The 15,192-nt window shown below is 34.1% G+C and overlaps 1 protein-coding gene across 11 annotated transcripts in view; it reads left to right on the forward strand.

Moving 5' to 3' along the window:
* Positions 1–15,192, forward strand: part of GRIA4 (glutamate ionotropic receptor AMPA type subunit 4) — a 517,460-nt gene that overhangs the window by 422,311 nt on the left and 79,957 nt on the right. For all 11 annotated transcript variants that reach the window (XR_007478959.1, XM_049714079.1, XM_004284005.3 and 8 more), the window contains 2 exons: positions 4,748–4,906; positions 9,332–9,499. Coding sequence is in view for 10 of the 11 variants with exons in the window: in XM_049714079.1 (XP_049570036.1) it covers positions 4,748–4,906; positions 9,332–9,499 (327 nt within the window). In the remaining variant the exon portion in view is untranslated. The remainder of the gene's footprint in view (positions 1–4,747; positions 4,907–9,331; positions 9,500–15,192) is intronic.

Below are 15,192 nucleotides of genomic sequence, written 5' to 3' on the forward strand. Positions count from 1 at the left end.
GTGGTAATATTTTCACCTTTACCTTCAGCATAGCAGCAGAATGGAATCAGAGAGATGTGAACTGTTATTTATCAGTTAGACTTTACATCAGATGACTTTTCTGAAGGCTGCAGTTTTTTGCCTGTGTGTATTGCAGCTGTGGGATAACTCTATCAAAGAAAACTTGGCAGGCCTTTTATTTCAGCCACTGCTAAAATAAAATAAAATGTCATCAATTAGCAGCTAATGCAATAGTTGAATCACTGTGTCTTTTAGAAAATTGAAATTATTTTCCTGCCTCTGTCTGCCTTATCTTCTCATAGAAACAAACAAATGTTCAACTGACATTTTACTAGCTAGAAATTGACAAAAAGTGTTTTTCCAATTTCAAAAACATGGATTTAATTTCTGGTGTCTAGTTTCTTTCCCAGTGAAATGAGAATATTACTGATGAACTGTCAAATTAGCTAGGATATAATAAGCATGCAATAAATATTTGTTGAATGAATTAATTAATAATATCTATTATTTACTGAATTTAAACCAGATGCTAGCTGCTTTAGCATTATCATTCTTATTTTGCATGTGGGAAACCTAAGGTTAGAAAGTTACAGAAGTGGGATTCAAAGCCTGGGTTGTTTTCTACACTTTCTCCCTGCCTCTCCTATGGATATGATAAATACCAAAATTGAAAACTCATATTTGTGTAAGAATACACAAGACCATGGGGTTAAAAACACAAACTTAAGAGTCTTTTGGTTCTAATATGTATTTGCTGGGAGATCTTGAATAGATCTCCACTGATTCTCAGTTTCCTTTTTTGTAAGATAAGGCTAATAATAAGATCTATCTCATAAGTTTGTTATGAGAACTAAACTAGATTGATAATCTGTGAAATGTGCTTAGCACAGTGCCTGGTACCTAATAAGCCCAGCAGCAATATTAACTATGAATACACACTCCTGGGTCTTTCTATAGCAACCTTCCTTAGTTGCCAATAGACTGGTCTGTTTCTTTTTAGATAGCCAGAAAGTAACGTGCATATATTGGCTACTAAGACAGTCTCCTTTGTGATTAAAATAAAACACAGAGAAGTTTCCAAAATCATGGCTGAGACATATGCAGGAGGATAGGTCTTCCTCTTCTCCCTGAATCTTACTATACAGTAGGGTCACTGCTGCATATTTTACTTTGACCAATAAATAAATAAATAAATAGGTAGGTAGGTAGGTAGATAGATAGATAGATAGATAGACAAAACACTTTCCCTTAGTTTTCTCAACATGACTGAATCAATTCACATTTTCAAAAGAAAGTTTCCTAAATACTAAGAGGGAACAGAAAAGAAAGAAAGCACAGATCCTTCAAACTCGTGTGTGTGTGTGTGTGTGTGTGTGTGTGTGTGTGTGGTTTACTTTTCTCAGAGCTAATATATTTGGTTTTATGAATTCACTTCTGTAATACACTTTTTGCCTTCTTCCTGTAATTATTTGTTTACAAAATTGGGTGTGTATTTTTGTAATGTACCTTAAATTCTTAATGGAAAAGAGAGGGCCTGTTCTAAAATAAACTATATGGAAGATAGATGATAGTGAGATAGATAGATAGATGATAGAAAGATACAGTTAGAAAATAAATAACTTTCCAGAATTTTTTAAACTCAGATAACTACTTCTGGGCCAAGTGAGATGACACCCTTTCCTGCCACCTTCCTCACTCCACCTGGTGGGCCCCATATTTTTCCCTATCACACATGAATGGCCTATTTGCTCTCTTCTTGTCCACTGCCATTTCCCAGGACTACGAGGGTTGTAGTGACTGATGTAATCAAAGCTTTCACCCTCTCTAGTTCAAGTCGCCATCTCTGTCTGCTTTAAAACCACTTTGTAATTAAACTGAACCTCCCTAAAAAGTGTTACCCATTACAGACTCAGGGTACCATTATACCTTGATATAAGATGCATTTTCACATGAGACACATATCTGCTTATCTATATCAGAGGGCAATTATATTATCAACAGAAGACTTTTTGATGCTTTCATTCATCTCCTATATCCTCCTCCATGCTTCATAAAAGGCACTCAGAGCCATTTCAGAAATACTTGTTAAATTGAGTTGAACTGAACTAGAAATACTTATATCCTTTTCTCAGGTATTAGATTTTTTATTGAAATATAGTTGATTTGTAATATGTTAGTTTCATGTATAGAGCAAAGTGATTCAGTTATATACACACACACATATGTGTGTATATTTTTTTTTCAGATTTTTTCCATTATAGATTATTACAAAATATTGAATAGAGTTCCCTGTGCTATATGGTAGGCTCTTGTTGTTTATCTATTTTATATGTAATAGTGTGTTTCTGTTAATCCCAAACTCTTAATCTATCCCTCACACCCCTTCCCCTTTGGTAACCATAAGTTTGTTTTCTATGTCTGTTGAGTCTGTTTTGTAGATAAATTCATTTGTAGCATTTTTTCAGATTCCACATATAACTGATATAATATGATATTTGTCCTTCTCCATCTGACTTACTTCACTTAGTATGATAATCTCTGGGTCTATCCATGTTGCTGCATGCATTCATTCTTTTTATGGTTAAGTAATATTCCATAGTGTATATTTACCACATCTTCTTTATCCATTCATCTGTCGATGGACACTTAGGTTGCTTCCAGTCTTGGCTACTGTAAATAGAGCTATTATGAACACTGGGGTGCAAATGTCTTCAAATTAGAGTTTTCTCTAGATATATGTCCCAGAGTAGAATTGCTGGATCATACGGTAACTCTATTTTTAGTTTTTAAGGAACCTCCATACTGTTCTCCATAGTGGCTACACCAATTTACATTCCCACCAACAGTGTAAGAGGGTTCCTTTTTCTCCACACCCTTTCCAGCATTTATTATTTGTACTTTTTGAAGATGGCCATTCTGATTTGTGTGAGGTGATACCTCATTGTGATTTTGATTTGCATTTCTCTAATAATTAAAAATGTTGAGCATTTTTTCATGTGCCTTTTGGCCATCTGTATATCTTCTTTGGAAACATGTCTATTATGTTTGTTTAGGTCTTCTGCCCATTTTTTGATTGGGTTGTTTGTGGTTTTTTTGCTATTAAGCTGTATGAGCTGTTTGTATATTTTGGAAATTAAGTCCTTGTTGGTTGCATCATTTGCAAATATTTTCTCCCATTCTGTAGGTTGTCTTTTCATCTTATTTATGATTTCCTTTACTGCGCAAAAGCTTTTAAGTTTGATTAGGTCCAATTTGTTTATTTTTGGTTTTATTTACTTTGCCTTGGGAGACCTATGAAACATTGTTCAATTTATGTCAGAGATTGTTTTGCTTATGTTCTCTTCTAGGAGTTTTATGGGATCATTTCTTATATTTAAGTCTTTAAGCCATTCTGAATTTATTTTTTTTTGTGTATGGTGTGTGGGGATATACTAACTTCATTGATTTATATGCAGCTGTCCAGCTTTTTCAAAACTACTTGCTGAAGAGACTGTCTTTTCTCCATTGTATATTCTTGCCTCCTTTGTCAAAGATTAACTGACTGTAGGTGTGTGGGTTTTTTTCTGGGCTCTCTATTATGTTCCATTGATCCATATGTCTGTTTTTGTGCCAAGACCATGCTGTTTTGGTTACTGTAGCTTTGTAGTACTGTCTGAAATCTGTGACGGTTATGCCTCCACCATTGTTCTTTTTCTTCAAGATTGCTTTTCAATTATGGGTCCTTTGTGGTTCCATATAAATTTTAGGATTATTCATTCTAGTTCTATGAAAAATGGCATGGCTAATTTGATAAGCATCACATTAAATCTGTATGTACTTTAGATAGTATGGTCATTTTAACAATGTTAATTCTTCCAATCCAAGAGCATGGGATATCCTTCCATTTCTTTGAATCATCTTCAATTTCCTTTATCATTGTTTTATAGTTCTTAGGATATAAGTCTTTCACCTCTGAGGTCAAGTTTATGCCTAGGTATTTTAAATTTTTTTGATGTGATTTTGAAAGTTTATTTTTTACACTTTTGCTTTCAGATATCTATTGTTAGTGTAAAGAAAGGCAACAGATTTCTGTATGTTAATCTTGCATCCTTCTACCTTGCTGAATCCTTTATCATATCTAGTAGTTTTTATGTGGAGTTTTTAGGATTTTTCTGTATATAGTATCATGTCATCTGCATATAATGACAATTTTACCTCTTCCCTACCAATTTGAATACACTTTATTTCTTTTTCTTCTCTGATTGCTGTGGCTAGGACTTCCAATACTATGTTAAATAGAAGTGGTGAGAGTGGGCATCCTTGTCTTGATCCAGATTTTAGCAAGAAGGCTTTCAGTTTTTCACCATTGAGTATTATGTTGGCTGTGGGTTTGTCATAAATAGCTTTTATTATGTTGATATATGTATCCTCTATACCCACTTTGGTGAGAATTTTTATCATGAGTGGATGGTGAATTTTGTCAAATGCTTTCTCTGTATCTATTGAGATGATCATGTGACCTTTGTCTTTTCTTTTGTTGATGTGGTGTCATGTATTAAACTTTGAATGACAGAATTTAACAGCTAAATTGGATCTTCCATCTGTTTCTAGCCATCACTTTATTAGAAATCATATTGATTACCAATTTATGTTACCATTGAAGAGCCAAAATGTATAATAATAAATGTATATATAATAATAATGTATATAATAATAAATGTATATAATAAATAAATAAATAAACAAACTGTCATATTGATTTTTATAGGGATTCAAGGATATTTCTCTTGAGAGGTTTATACATGGTGGAGCCAATGTTACAGGATTCCAGTTAGTAGATTTTAATACACCTATGGTAACCAAATTAATGGATCGCTGGAAGAAACTAGATCAGAGAGAATATCCAGGATCTGAGACACCTCCAAAGGTATTTGTTTGTTTTTATCTTATCTATTTTTAGAATTTTTAGTATTTTTTTAAATTTAAGGTAGAAAGCTCATTATGCAGTTTTCCTAGTAATATTTTGCCAGACACAATGTGGCATAGGGCAGAAATATTTTTTCACTATTTGTCACACAGCCCTTAATAACTTCTAAATTTCTATATTTAAGAGAGGAGTTGTTAGACATTAGTTCAAGTAGTTTACTATATTATATTATATATTATATTATATATATTATATTATGTTTTTATATTATTTTATGATTACTTTGTGTATGAATTTCCATGAAGAAATTGTATGCTTTTTAAAAAAATTTTGTTAACTAAATATTTCAAATGTGAACAACCACTGGTAGCTATTCCACCCAGATAAAAATATATTTGCAAAGTGATTTACAATGAGTAGGGAAATTGGGAAATTGGTAGAAATGTAAAATGTATAAGCTTCTGCAAAATTTCTCTTTCAAGTTAACAGTAAAATGTCAGATTTTTAAATTTTATGTGACAGACATTACAGAAGTATGTTATTGGTATCTACAAAGGAAGCTGGTAAATTTCTGATCATAAGCACATTTTTTTCTCTCCTGAAGAGATAGATGACTTCCTTAGATATCATGTAAATAATGGCATAATGTTTCTTAAACTCCAACTCCTACATGGTTTTGAATTCCTACATAAAAAGGAATCATCATTTCAACAACTTTTACTAATCTCTCACTGTGTATTCTAGTAAAAAGTTTTCAAATATAATTTGGAAATTCTAGTCTAGAAAACTATGATCTAGGGGTAGAGCAAGTCGGTTCTTCCATTTCCTAATTATAAAACTTTCTCTACTATCCATGTCAATTTCTTCTCTGTAATATAGGAATTTGGCTAGTCATAACATTTTCACTACTCTATAGAAGCATGGAATTTCAAAAGAAAGCATTTATTGAGTATCCACTATGCTCAAACACTGTAGTCCAACCCTCTGATTTTACAGATTAATAAATACAAGATATTAAATGGTATGTTAATTGGCTGTCCCTGAGTCAAGGACCAGGTTTGTGGAATGCCCAGGACCAAGTCATGGGTTCCCTGAGTCTTAGACAAGTGCATTGTCCACTATATTACACCACTTCTCATGCTTAGATAATACATATGAAAGCATATTAAAAAGCCAAAAAATTTTCAAGATGTAAACCACCTTCAGGATTAAAAGAAACTTGAGAAGTCTTTTAGTCTTTTTGCCTTCAAGCTGGTTCAGAGAAAAATCATCCCAAAAGCTCAATTATATCAAGTATTAATACACAAGGAGAAAAGTGTAAAGCTTCCTTCTAAACTCATTGGGACAGTTTGCTTTACAGATATTCCCCTCATTCTGTCATCAATGTATGTAGAGACTCCCTTGCCCTTCTCTTCTCTATTTGTATTTCTTCCTTCCTCACATTTTTTTCTCAGCCATATTTTATCTCAGCATTTTTTCTGTAAACCATCTCTTCAAGTTCTTTTTACCCTTACAGTTTTAGTATGTAGAATGGGCTTCAAACTTCTTGGCAGTGTTTTGCAGCACCTTGTGACTTTTTTCATTTTAGTGATAATATGTAATAATATGTGTCCACTGTGGTCCTCCTGTCTGGACACACTGGTGTCGTTTGTCCATCCCTATCTTGCCTTTAGCCTATCACAATGTTTACTATTTGATCATCTCCAACCAGACTTATCTATGTCAAAGCTTTGGGCACTTTGTTTTATATATAAATACATATAATTTTCTCATCTTTCAGAGTTTTCTTAGCGTAATAGTAGGCACCCAGTGGCCATTTAATAAATAGATATAGCCAGTTCTTATTGTTCATGGTAGTCCCATTCTATAAAGTTGCCATGAACACTGAATGAGTGAATACTGAACACTTACTCCTAGGGGAAATTACAAGGTTAGGTCACTACATTTTTGTCAAACAATCAACACATAACACTTTGTTTTATCTGTGTTTCTGTTTAAAGATATCTTATTTAAAACATTGTCAATAAATTAACATTGAATTCATGGCCAATAGCAGTATAACTCAAGCCTGAACAAAGCTTATCTAACATGTATTTTTTTCCATAAGACACATCACAGCTTTCTTGTACTGAGGAGCACTAGACAGCCATCTTTTGGGCCATCTTTGTAGTCTTCACCATTCCTAGCCAGTATCTAGCTCTCAGATATGCTATGAAATTCAATCCTCACAAGTACCACAGAAGATAGTCATTATTTTATTTGATTTTGTTCTGCTTCATAGCTGAAAAATGTACAACATATTCTCATAAAACTATGAGTAGCAGAATTAGAATTCACCTAGTTCTCAAAACCTAAATTCTTGCCACTGTGCTGTGATTCTGCCAAACTCTATATTTTTATATACAAATGTTGATAAACAGAATTCATCCCACCATTCTAATCACTGGTTAAAGCAGTGAATAGCTCTAGGTCAAGACTTAGTTTTACTCTCCTCCAAAATGAAGAGTATGTTTAATAAGAATTTCTAGATACCATCTAGAAATGCGTGCCCATAAATATGGTTTCTTGGACTTCAGCACAATAAGACACATGGAAAAGAATGAAATCCTTTAAAATGGTAAAACCAGTTTAAACTACTGCTTCTTTCCATCTATCAGCTCTATGACCGGTCAAAAGCTTTTGCCACTCTGGCTGAATGTCTGCTTTTCTCTGCTCCACTCTATACGATATCTGTTCTCTTTTCTAGTTCACTTGTTTCATAAAAATGAATGGACTTTTTAAAACACAGCAAGTGCTTTTGCTTTTTTGGAGTCATATCTCTCAGCTTCTTTCTTCCTATTAGAAAAGCAACAATAGTTTTCTTTTCTTCTCCTTGATCCTAAAATGCTAGCATTGCATATTTTCTCTTGCCCTTTATATCTTTGATAAGTTCTACTTTATTACTTGTTTTTATTTTCTTGCCATCCAGAAAGATGATTTGATGGCTTTCTCTACTCAAAGGTATGTTGCTCCAGGCAGTGGAGGAGGTATGTCCATTTTTGGCTGAGTACCTTGGTTAAGTACCTTAATTTCCTTCGACCATCCCATTCCAAATATGAAGGTGTATGCTTATCATTAAACCTATTTTGTCATGTCCTTGAAGAATATATAGCAAGGCTTATAATTTATAAGTCACACATAAATCTTTCTGATGAAGCTTTAATTAGATTCTCTGACATTGAAAGGTTCTTTGTTAGAATTTATATTCTTTATCTTATCCATGTTTTAGTCCTTCTCTTCCCAGGATCGCTGACTGCTATGCTTAGCAGGTATATTGCCTAAGTTTACTTTCTATGATTTAAATTTCAAAAGATTTTTATTAATTTATAAGCAGCAATTCAGGATCATTTTCCACATTCCATAGCACAAAAGTACCTCTCGTATAGGCTTAGAATGTGTTAATCATATAGAATTGACCATATAGAATTCCTGAAAGAGATAATGTATTTTTTTCTTATGACTAGCAGTTGATGCTCTGCCACACAAGAGAATTGTTCCATATGTTTCATATGTTTAGGAATTTTCTAATCAAACTTTACAAATGTTCCCTGTTCTTTTCATTTTCAACTTAAACAAATCACATTTTCTTCTCAGATTTTCCTCATTTCCTCTCCTAACCTTAATAATCTTTTCCTGAGAGTTTTGTCTTTTCTCAAAGAGAAGCATGGGACAATCATCAGAAAGCAGATGATCTATACTTCATTTCGCCACTGTATCCTAAGTTATGATAAAAACTTAGAGAAATGACTTAACCTTCCTGAGCACACTCAACAGGCATGGACATAACAATACTTGTGCTTATTTAACCATGTGTATACACACTTGTTAAATAAATAGATGTTATTTCTGGCATTCTATATCTGAGTAACAGTAAACATTCCCACTCATTCTTCTGAGAAACTGGACAGAGTTATATACTCCAAGTCAATAAACATATATTAAATCTCAGGGACTCCTGATGGGCATCTGGAGGAGGAAAGAGTGAGACATTCCAGCCCTCCAGGGGTTCAAACACAGCAAGAGATTACGGCATTTAGTCTTTTTTTTTTTTATACTTTAGCTGTTTCACTTGGACACAACAAAAAGACCACACCTAGAGGCCTTGCTTCTCCCAACTGATGGAAAATTGTGCATTAGAATTTCTATTTTTCAGAGTGTGTTTTCTCCTTTTAAAACCACAGTGTTAAGAATTGATATACAGTCTTTGTAATAAAGTAATAATAGAAATTTCTGAAGCTAGAGGCAATTAATTATCAGTAATTTAACTGCTCTTCTGGCAGCATGGTACTTTATGTCATAAACAAACAGAGTCCCCAGACTAGTCCCCAATTCCGGTGATTGATAAGAATTTAACATTTACCATTATAATTACTTTCATTTTGTTAGTATACATCTGCTCTGACTTATGATGGAGTCCTTGTGATGGCTGAAACATTCCGAAATCTTAGGAGACAGAAAATTGATATTTCCAGGAGAGGAAATGCTGGAGATTGTCTGGCAAATCCTGCTGCTCCATGGGGCCAGGGGATTGACATGGAGAGGACGCTAAAACAGGTAACTCACAATTTTATTTACATTCAATTTATTTCACAGTCATTTTTTAATGGCGTATTCAAGAAAACAGAATAATCTATCTGTGAATAAATATATATTACAATTGTCATTTTATTATATTGAACCATTTTCATTTCTGAGACTTTTCTAAATAGGATACTGGATAGAATACTGATGTTTATATGATATGTAGATGCTTAGCCAGGATAAGTTGGTTATGCCACAGTACTAAACAACCCCAAGTCTCAGTGGCTTAAAACATCAAAAGAGTATTTCTCACTCACAATCACCAGATTAGTAGGGGCACTTTGTTTATTATAATCACTCAGGGATCCAAGCTGACATAGCAGCTACCATCTTGAATGCTACAAAGGGCAAAGAGTTGTGGGCAGTTTTCTAATTGGCAATTAAATGCTCTGGCACTCATCACATCTGTTTACAACTCATTTGTCAGAAAGAGTCACATAGACCTAGCTAACCAAAAAGGGTGCAAGAAGTACAAGCCTACATTGGGCCAAGAATGAGGAAGAACCTCAAACATTGGCAAACACTATTAATCTACTAATCTACTGACTACCTCAGTAGATCTTTATTTACTTTTTTTAACATCTTTATTGGGGTATAATTGCTTTCCAATAGTGTGATAGTTTCTACTTTATAACAAAGTGAATCAGCTATACATATACATATATCCCCATATCTCCTCCCTCTTGCATCTCCCTCCCATCCTCCCTATCCCACTGCTTCATGTGGTCACAAAGCACCAAGCTGATCTCCCTGTGCTATGCAGCTGTTTCCCACTAGCTATGTATTTTACATTTGATAGTGTATATATGTCCATGCCACTCTCTCACTTTGTCCCAGCTTACCCTTCCCCCTCCCTGTGTCCTCAAGTCCATTCTCTACGTCTACATCTTTATTCCTGTCCTACCCCTAGGCTCTTCAGAACCATTTGTTTTTTAGATTCCATATATATGCGTTAGCATATGGTACTTGTTATTCTCTTTCTGACTTACTTCACTCTGTATGACAGAATCTAGGTCCATCTACCTCACCACAAATAACTCAAATTCATTTCTTTTTATGGTTGAGTAATATTCCATTGTATATATGTGCCACATCTTCTTTATCCATTCATCTGTCGATGGACACTTAGGTTGCTTCCATGTCCTGGCTATTGTAAATAGTGCTGCAATAAACATTGTGGTACATCACTCTTTTTGAATTATGGTTTTCTCAGGGTATATGCCCAGTAGTGGGATTGCTGGGTAGTATGGTAGTTCTATTTTTAGTTTTTTGAGGAAATTCCATACTGTTCTCCATAGTGGCTGTGTCAATTTACTGTCCCACCAACAGTGCAGGAGGGTTCCCTTTTCACCACACCTTCTTCACCATTTATTGTTTGTAGGTTTTTTGATGATGGCCATTCTGATCGGTGTGACATGATACCTCATTGTAGTTTTGATTTGCATTTCTCTAATGATAAGTGATGTTGAGCATCCTTTCATATGTTTGTTGGCAATCTGTATATCTTCTTTGGAGAAATGTCTATTTATGTCTTCTGCCCATTTTTGGATTGAGTTCTTTGTTTTTTTCATATTGAGCTGCATGAGCTGCTTGTAAATTTTGGAGATTAATCCTTTGTCAGTTGCTTCGTTTGCAAATATTTTCTCCCATTCTGAGAGTTGTCTTTTCATCTTGTTTGTGGTTTCCTTTGCTGTGCAAAAGTTTTTAAGTTTCATTAGGCCCCATTTGTTTATTTTTATTTCCGTTTCTCTAGGAGGTGGGTCAAAACGGATCTTTCTGTGATTTATGTCATAGAGTGTTCTGCCTATGTTTTCCTCTAAGAGTTTTATACTGTCTGGCCTTACATTTAGGTCTTTAATCCATTTTGAGTTTATTTTTGTGTATGATGTTAAGAAGTGTTCTAATTTCATTCTTTTACATGTAGCTGTCCAGTTTTCCCAGAACCACTTATTGAAGAGACTGTCTTTTCTCCATTATATATTCTTGCCTCCTTTTTCGAAGATAAGGTGACCATATGTGCATGGGTTTACCTCTGGGCTTCTATCCTGTTCCATTGATCTATATTTCTGTTTCTGTGCCATTACCATACTGTCTTGATTACTATAGCTTTGTAGTATAGTCTGAAGACCAGGAACATGATTCTTCCAGCTCTGTTCTTCTTTCTCAAGATTGCTTTGGCTATTCAGGGTCTTTTGTATTTCCATACAAATTGTGAAATTTTATGTTCTAGTTCTGTGACAAATGTCATTGGTGCTTTGATAGGGATTACATTGAATCTGTAGATTACTTTGGGTAGTATAGCCACTTTCACAATGTTGATTCTTCCAGTCCAATAACAAGGTCTATCTCTCAATCTGTTTGCATCATTTTTAATTTCTTTCATCAGTGTCACATAGTTTTCTGCATACAGGTCTTTTGTCTCCCTAGGTAGGTTTATTCCTAGGTATTTTATTCTTTTTGTTGCAGTGGTAAATGACAGTATTTCCTTAATCTCTCTTTCAGACTTTTCATCATTAGTGTATAGGAATACAAGAGATTTCTGTGCAATAATTATTATTAATTAATTATTATTACTAGTAATTTTCTGGTAGCATCTTTAGGATTCTCTATGTATAGTATCGTGTTATCTGCAAACTGTGACAGCTTTATTTCTTCTTTTCCGATTTGGATTCCTTTTATTTCTTTATCTTCTCTGATTGCTGTGGCTAAAACTTCCAAAACTATGTTGAATAATAGGGGTGAGAGTGGACAACCTTGTCTTGTTCCTGATCTTAGAGGAAATGGTTTCAGTTTTTCACCATTGAGAACGATGTTGGCTGTGGGTTTGTCACATATGGCCTCTATTATGTTGAGGTAAGTTCCCTCTATGCCTACCTCCTGGAGAGTTTTTATCATAAATGGGTGTTGAATTTTGTCAAAAGCTTTTTCTGCATCTATTGAGATGATAATACGGTTTTTCTACTTCAATTTGTTAATATGGTATATCACATTGATTTATTTGTTTATATTGAAGAATCCTTGCATTCCTAGACAAACCCCACTTGATCATGGTGTATGATCCTTTTCATGTGCTGTTGGATTCTGTTTGCTAGTATTTTGTTGAGGATTTTTGCATCTATGTTCATCAGTGATATTGGCCTGTAATTTTCTTTCTTTGTGATATCCTTGTCTGGTTTTGGTATCAGGGTGATGGTGGCCTCATAGAATGAGTTTGGGAGTATTCCTCCCTCTGCTATATTTTGGAAGAGTTTGAGAAGGATAGGTGTTAACTCTTCTCTAAATGTTTGATAGAATTCACCTGCGAAGCCATCTGGTCCTGGGCTTCTGTTTGTTGAAAGATTTTTAATCACAGTCTCAATTTCAGTGCTTGTGATAGGTCTGTTTATATTTTCTATTTCTTCCCAGTTCAATCTCGGAAGGTTGTGCTTTTCTAAGATTTGTTCATTTCTTCCAAGTTGTCCATTTTATTGGCATATAGTTGCTTGTAGTAATATCTCATGATCCTTTGTTTTCCTGTAGTGTCAGTTGTTACTTCTCCTTTTTCAATTCTAATTCTATGAATTTGTGTCTTCTCCCTTTTTTTCTTGATGAGTCTGGCTAATGGTTTATCAGTTTTGTTTATCTTTTCAAACAACCAGCTTTTAGTTTTATTGATCTTTGCTATCGTTTCCTTCATTTCTTTTCCATTTATTTCTGATCTGTTCTTTATGATTTCTTTCCCTCTGCTAACTTTGTGGTTTGCTTTGTTCTTTTTTCTCTAATTGCTTTAGGTGGAAGTTTAGGTTGTTTATTTGAAATGTTTCTTGTTTCTTGAGGTAGGATTATATTGGTGTAAACTTCCCTCTTAGAACTGCTTTTGCTGCATCCCATAGGTTTTGGGTCGTTGTGTTTTCACTGTCATTTGTTTCTAGGTATTTTTTGATTCCCTCTTTGTTTTCTTCAGTTATCACTTGGTTGTTTAGTAGTGTATTGTTTAACCTCCATGTATTTTTATTTTTTACAGATTTTTTCCTGTAATTGATATCTAGTCTCATAGTGTTGTTTCGGGAAAGATACTTGGTATGATTTCAATTTTCTTAAATTTACCAAGGCTTGATTTGTGACTTAAGATACGATCTACCCTGGAGAATGTTCCATGACCACTTGAAGAGAAAATGTAATCTGCTGTTTTCAAATGGAGTGACCTATAAATATCAATTAAATCTAACTGGTCTATTTTGTCACTTAAAGCTTGTATTTCCTTATTAATTTTCTGTGTGGGTGATCTGTCCATTGGTGTAAATGAGGTGTTAAAGTCCCCTACTATTATTGTGTTACTGTTGATTTTGTTTTGTAGCTGTTAGCATTTGCCTTATGTATTGAGGTACTCCTATGGTGGGTGCATATATATTTATAATTGTTATATCTTCTTGGATTAATCTCTTGCTCATTTTGTAGTGTCCTTCCTTGTCTCTTGTAACATTCTTTATTTTAAAGTCTATTTTATCTGATATGAGTATTGCTACTCCAGCTTTCTTTTGATTTCCATTTGCATGGAATATCTTTTTCCATCCCCTCACTTTCAGTCTGTATGTGTCCCTAGGTCTGAAGTGGGTCTCTTGTAGACAGCATATATATGGGTCTTGTTTTTGTATCCATTCAGCCAGCCTATGTCTTTTGGTTGGAGCTTTTAATCCATTTACATTTAAGGTAGTTATCCATATATATGTTCCTATTACCATTTTCTCAATTGTTTTGAGTTTGTTATTGTAGGTCTTTTCCTTCTTTTGTGTTTCCTGCCTAGAGAAGTTCCTTTAGCATTTGTTGCAGAGCTGATTTGGTGGTGCTAAATTTTCTTAGCTTTTACTGGTCTGTAAAGATTTTAATTTCTCCATCAAACCTGAATGAGATCTTTGCTAGATAGAGTGATCTTGGTTGTAGGTTTTTCCCTTTCATCACTTTAAATATGTCTTGCCACTCTCTCTGGCTTGAAGAGTTTCTGCTGAAAGATCAGCTGTTACCTTTATGGGGATTCCTTTGTATGTTATTTGTCATTTTTCACTTGCTGCTTGTAATATTTTTTCTTTGTATTTAATTTTTTATAGTTTGATTAATATGTGTCTTGGCTTTTTCTCCTTGGATTTATCCTGTATGGGACTCTCTCTGCTTCCTGGACTTGATTGACTATTTCCTTCCCCATATTAGGGATGTTTTCAACTATAATCTCTTCAACTATTTTCTCAGTCCCTTTCTTTTTCAATTCTTCTTCTGGGACCCCTATAATTCGAAGGTTGGTGCATTAAATGTTGTCCCAAAGGTCTCTGAGACAATTGTTGTCCTCATTTCTTTTCATTCTTTTTTCTTTATTCTGCTCTGCAATAGTTATTTCCACTATTTTATCTTCCAGGTCACTTATCTGTTCTTCAGCCTCAGTTATTCTGCTATTGTTTGCTTCTAGAGAATTTTTAATTTCATTTATTGTTTTGTTCATCATTGTTTGTTTGCTTTTTAGTTCTTCTAGGTCCTTGTTAAACGTTTCTTGTGTTTTCTCTCTTCTATTTCCAAGATTTTGGATCATCTTTACTATCATTATTCTGAATTCTTTTTCAGGTAGACTGCCTATTTCCTCTTCATTAGTTAGATCTGGTTGGTTTTTGCCTTGCTCCTTCATCTGCTGTGCTGTTTTC

Source organism: Orcinus orca, chromosome 8, assembly GCF_937001465.1.
Source record: "Orcinus orca chromosome 8, mOrcOrc1.1, whole genome shotgun sequence".
Taxonomy (NCBI): Eukaryota; Metazoa; Chordata; class Mammalia; order Artiodactyla; family Delphinidae; genus Orcinus; species Orcinus orca.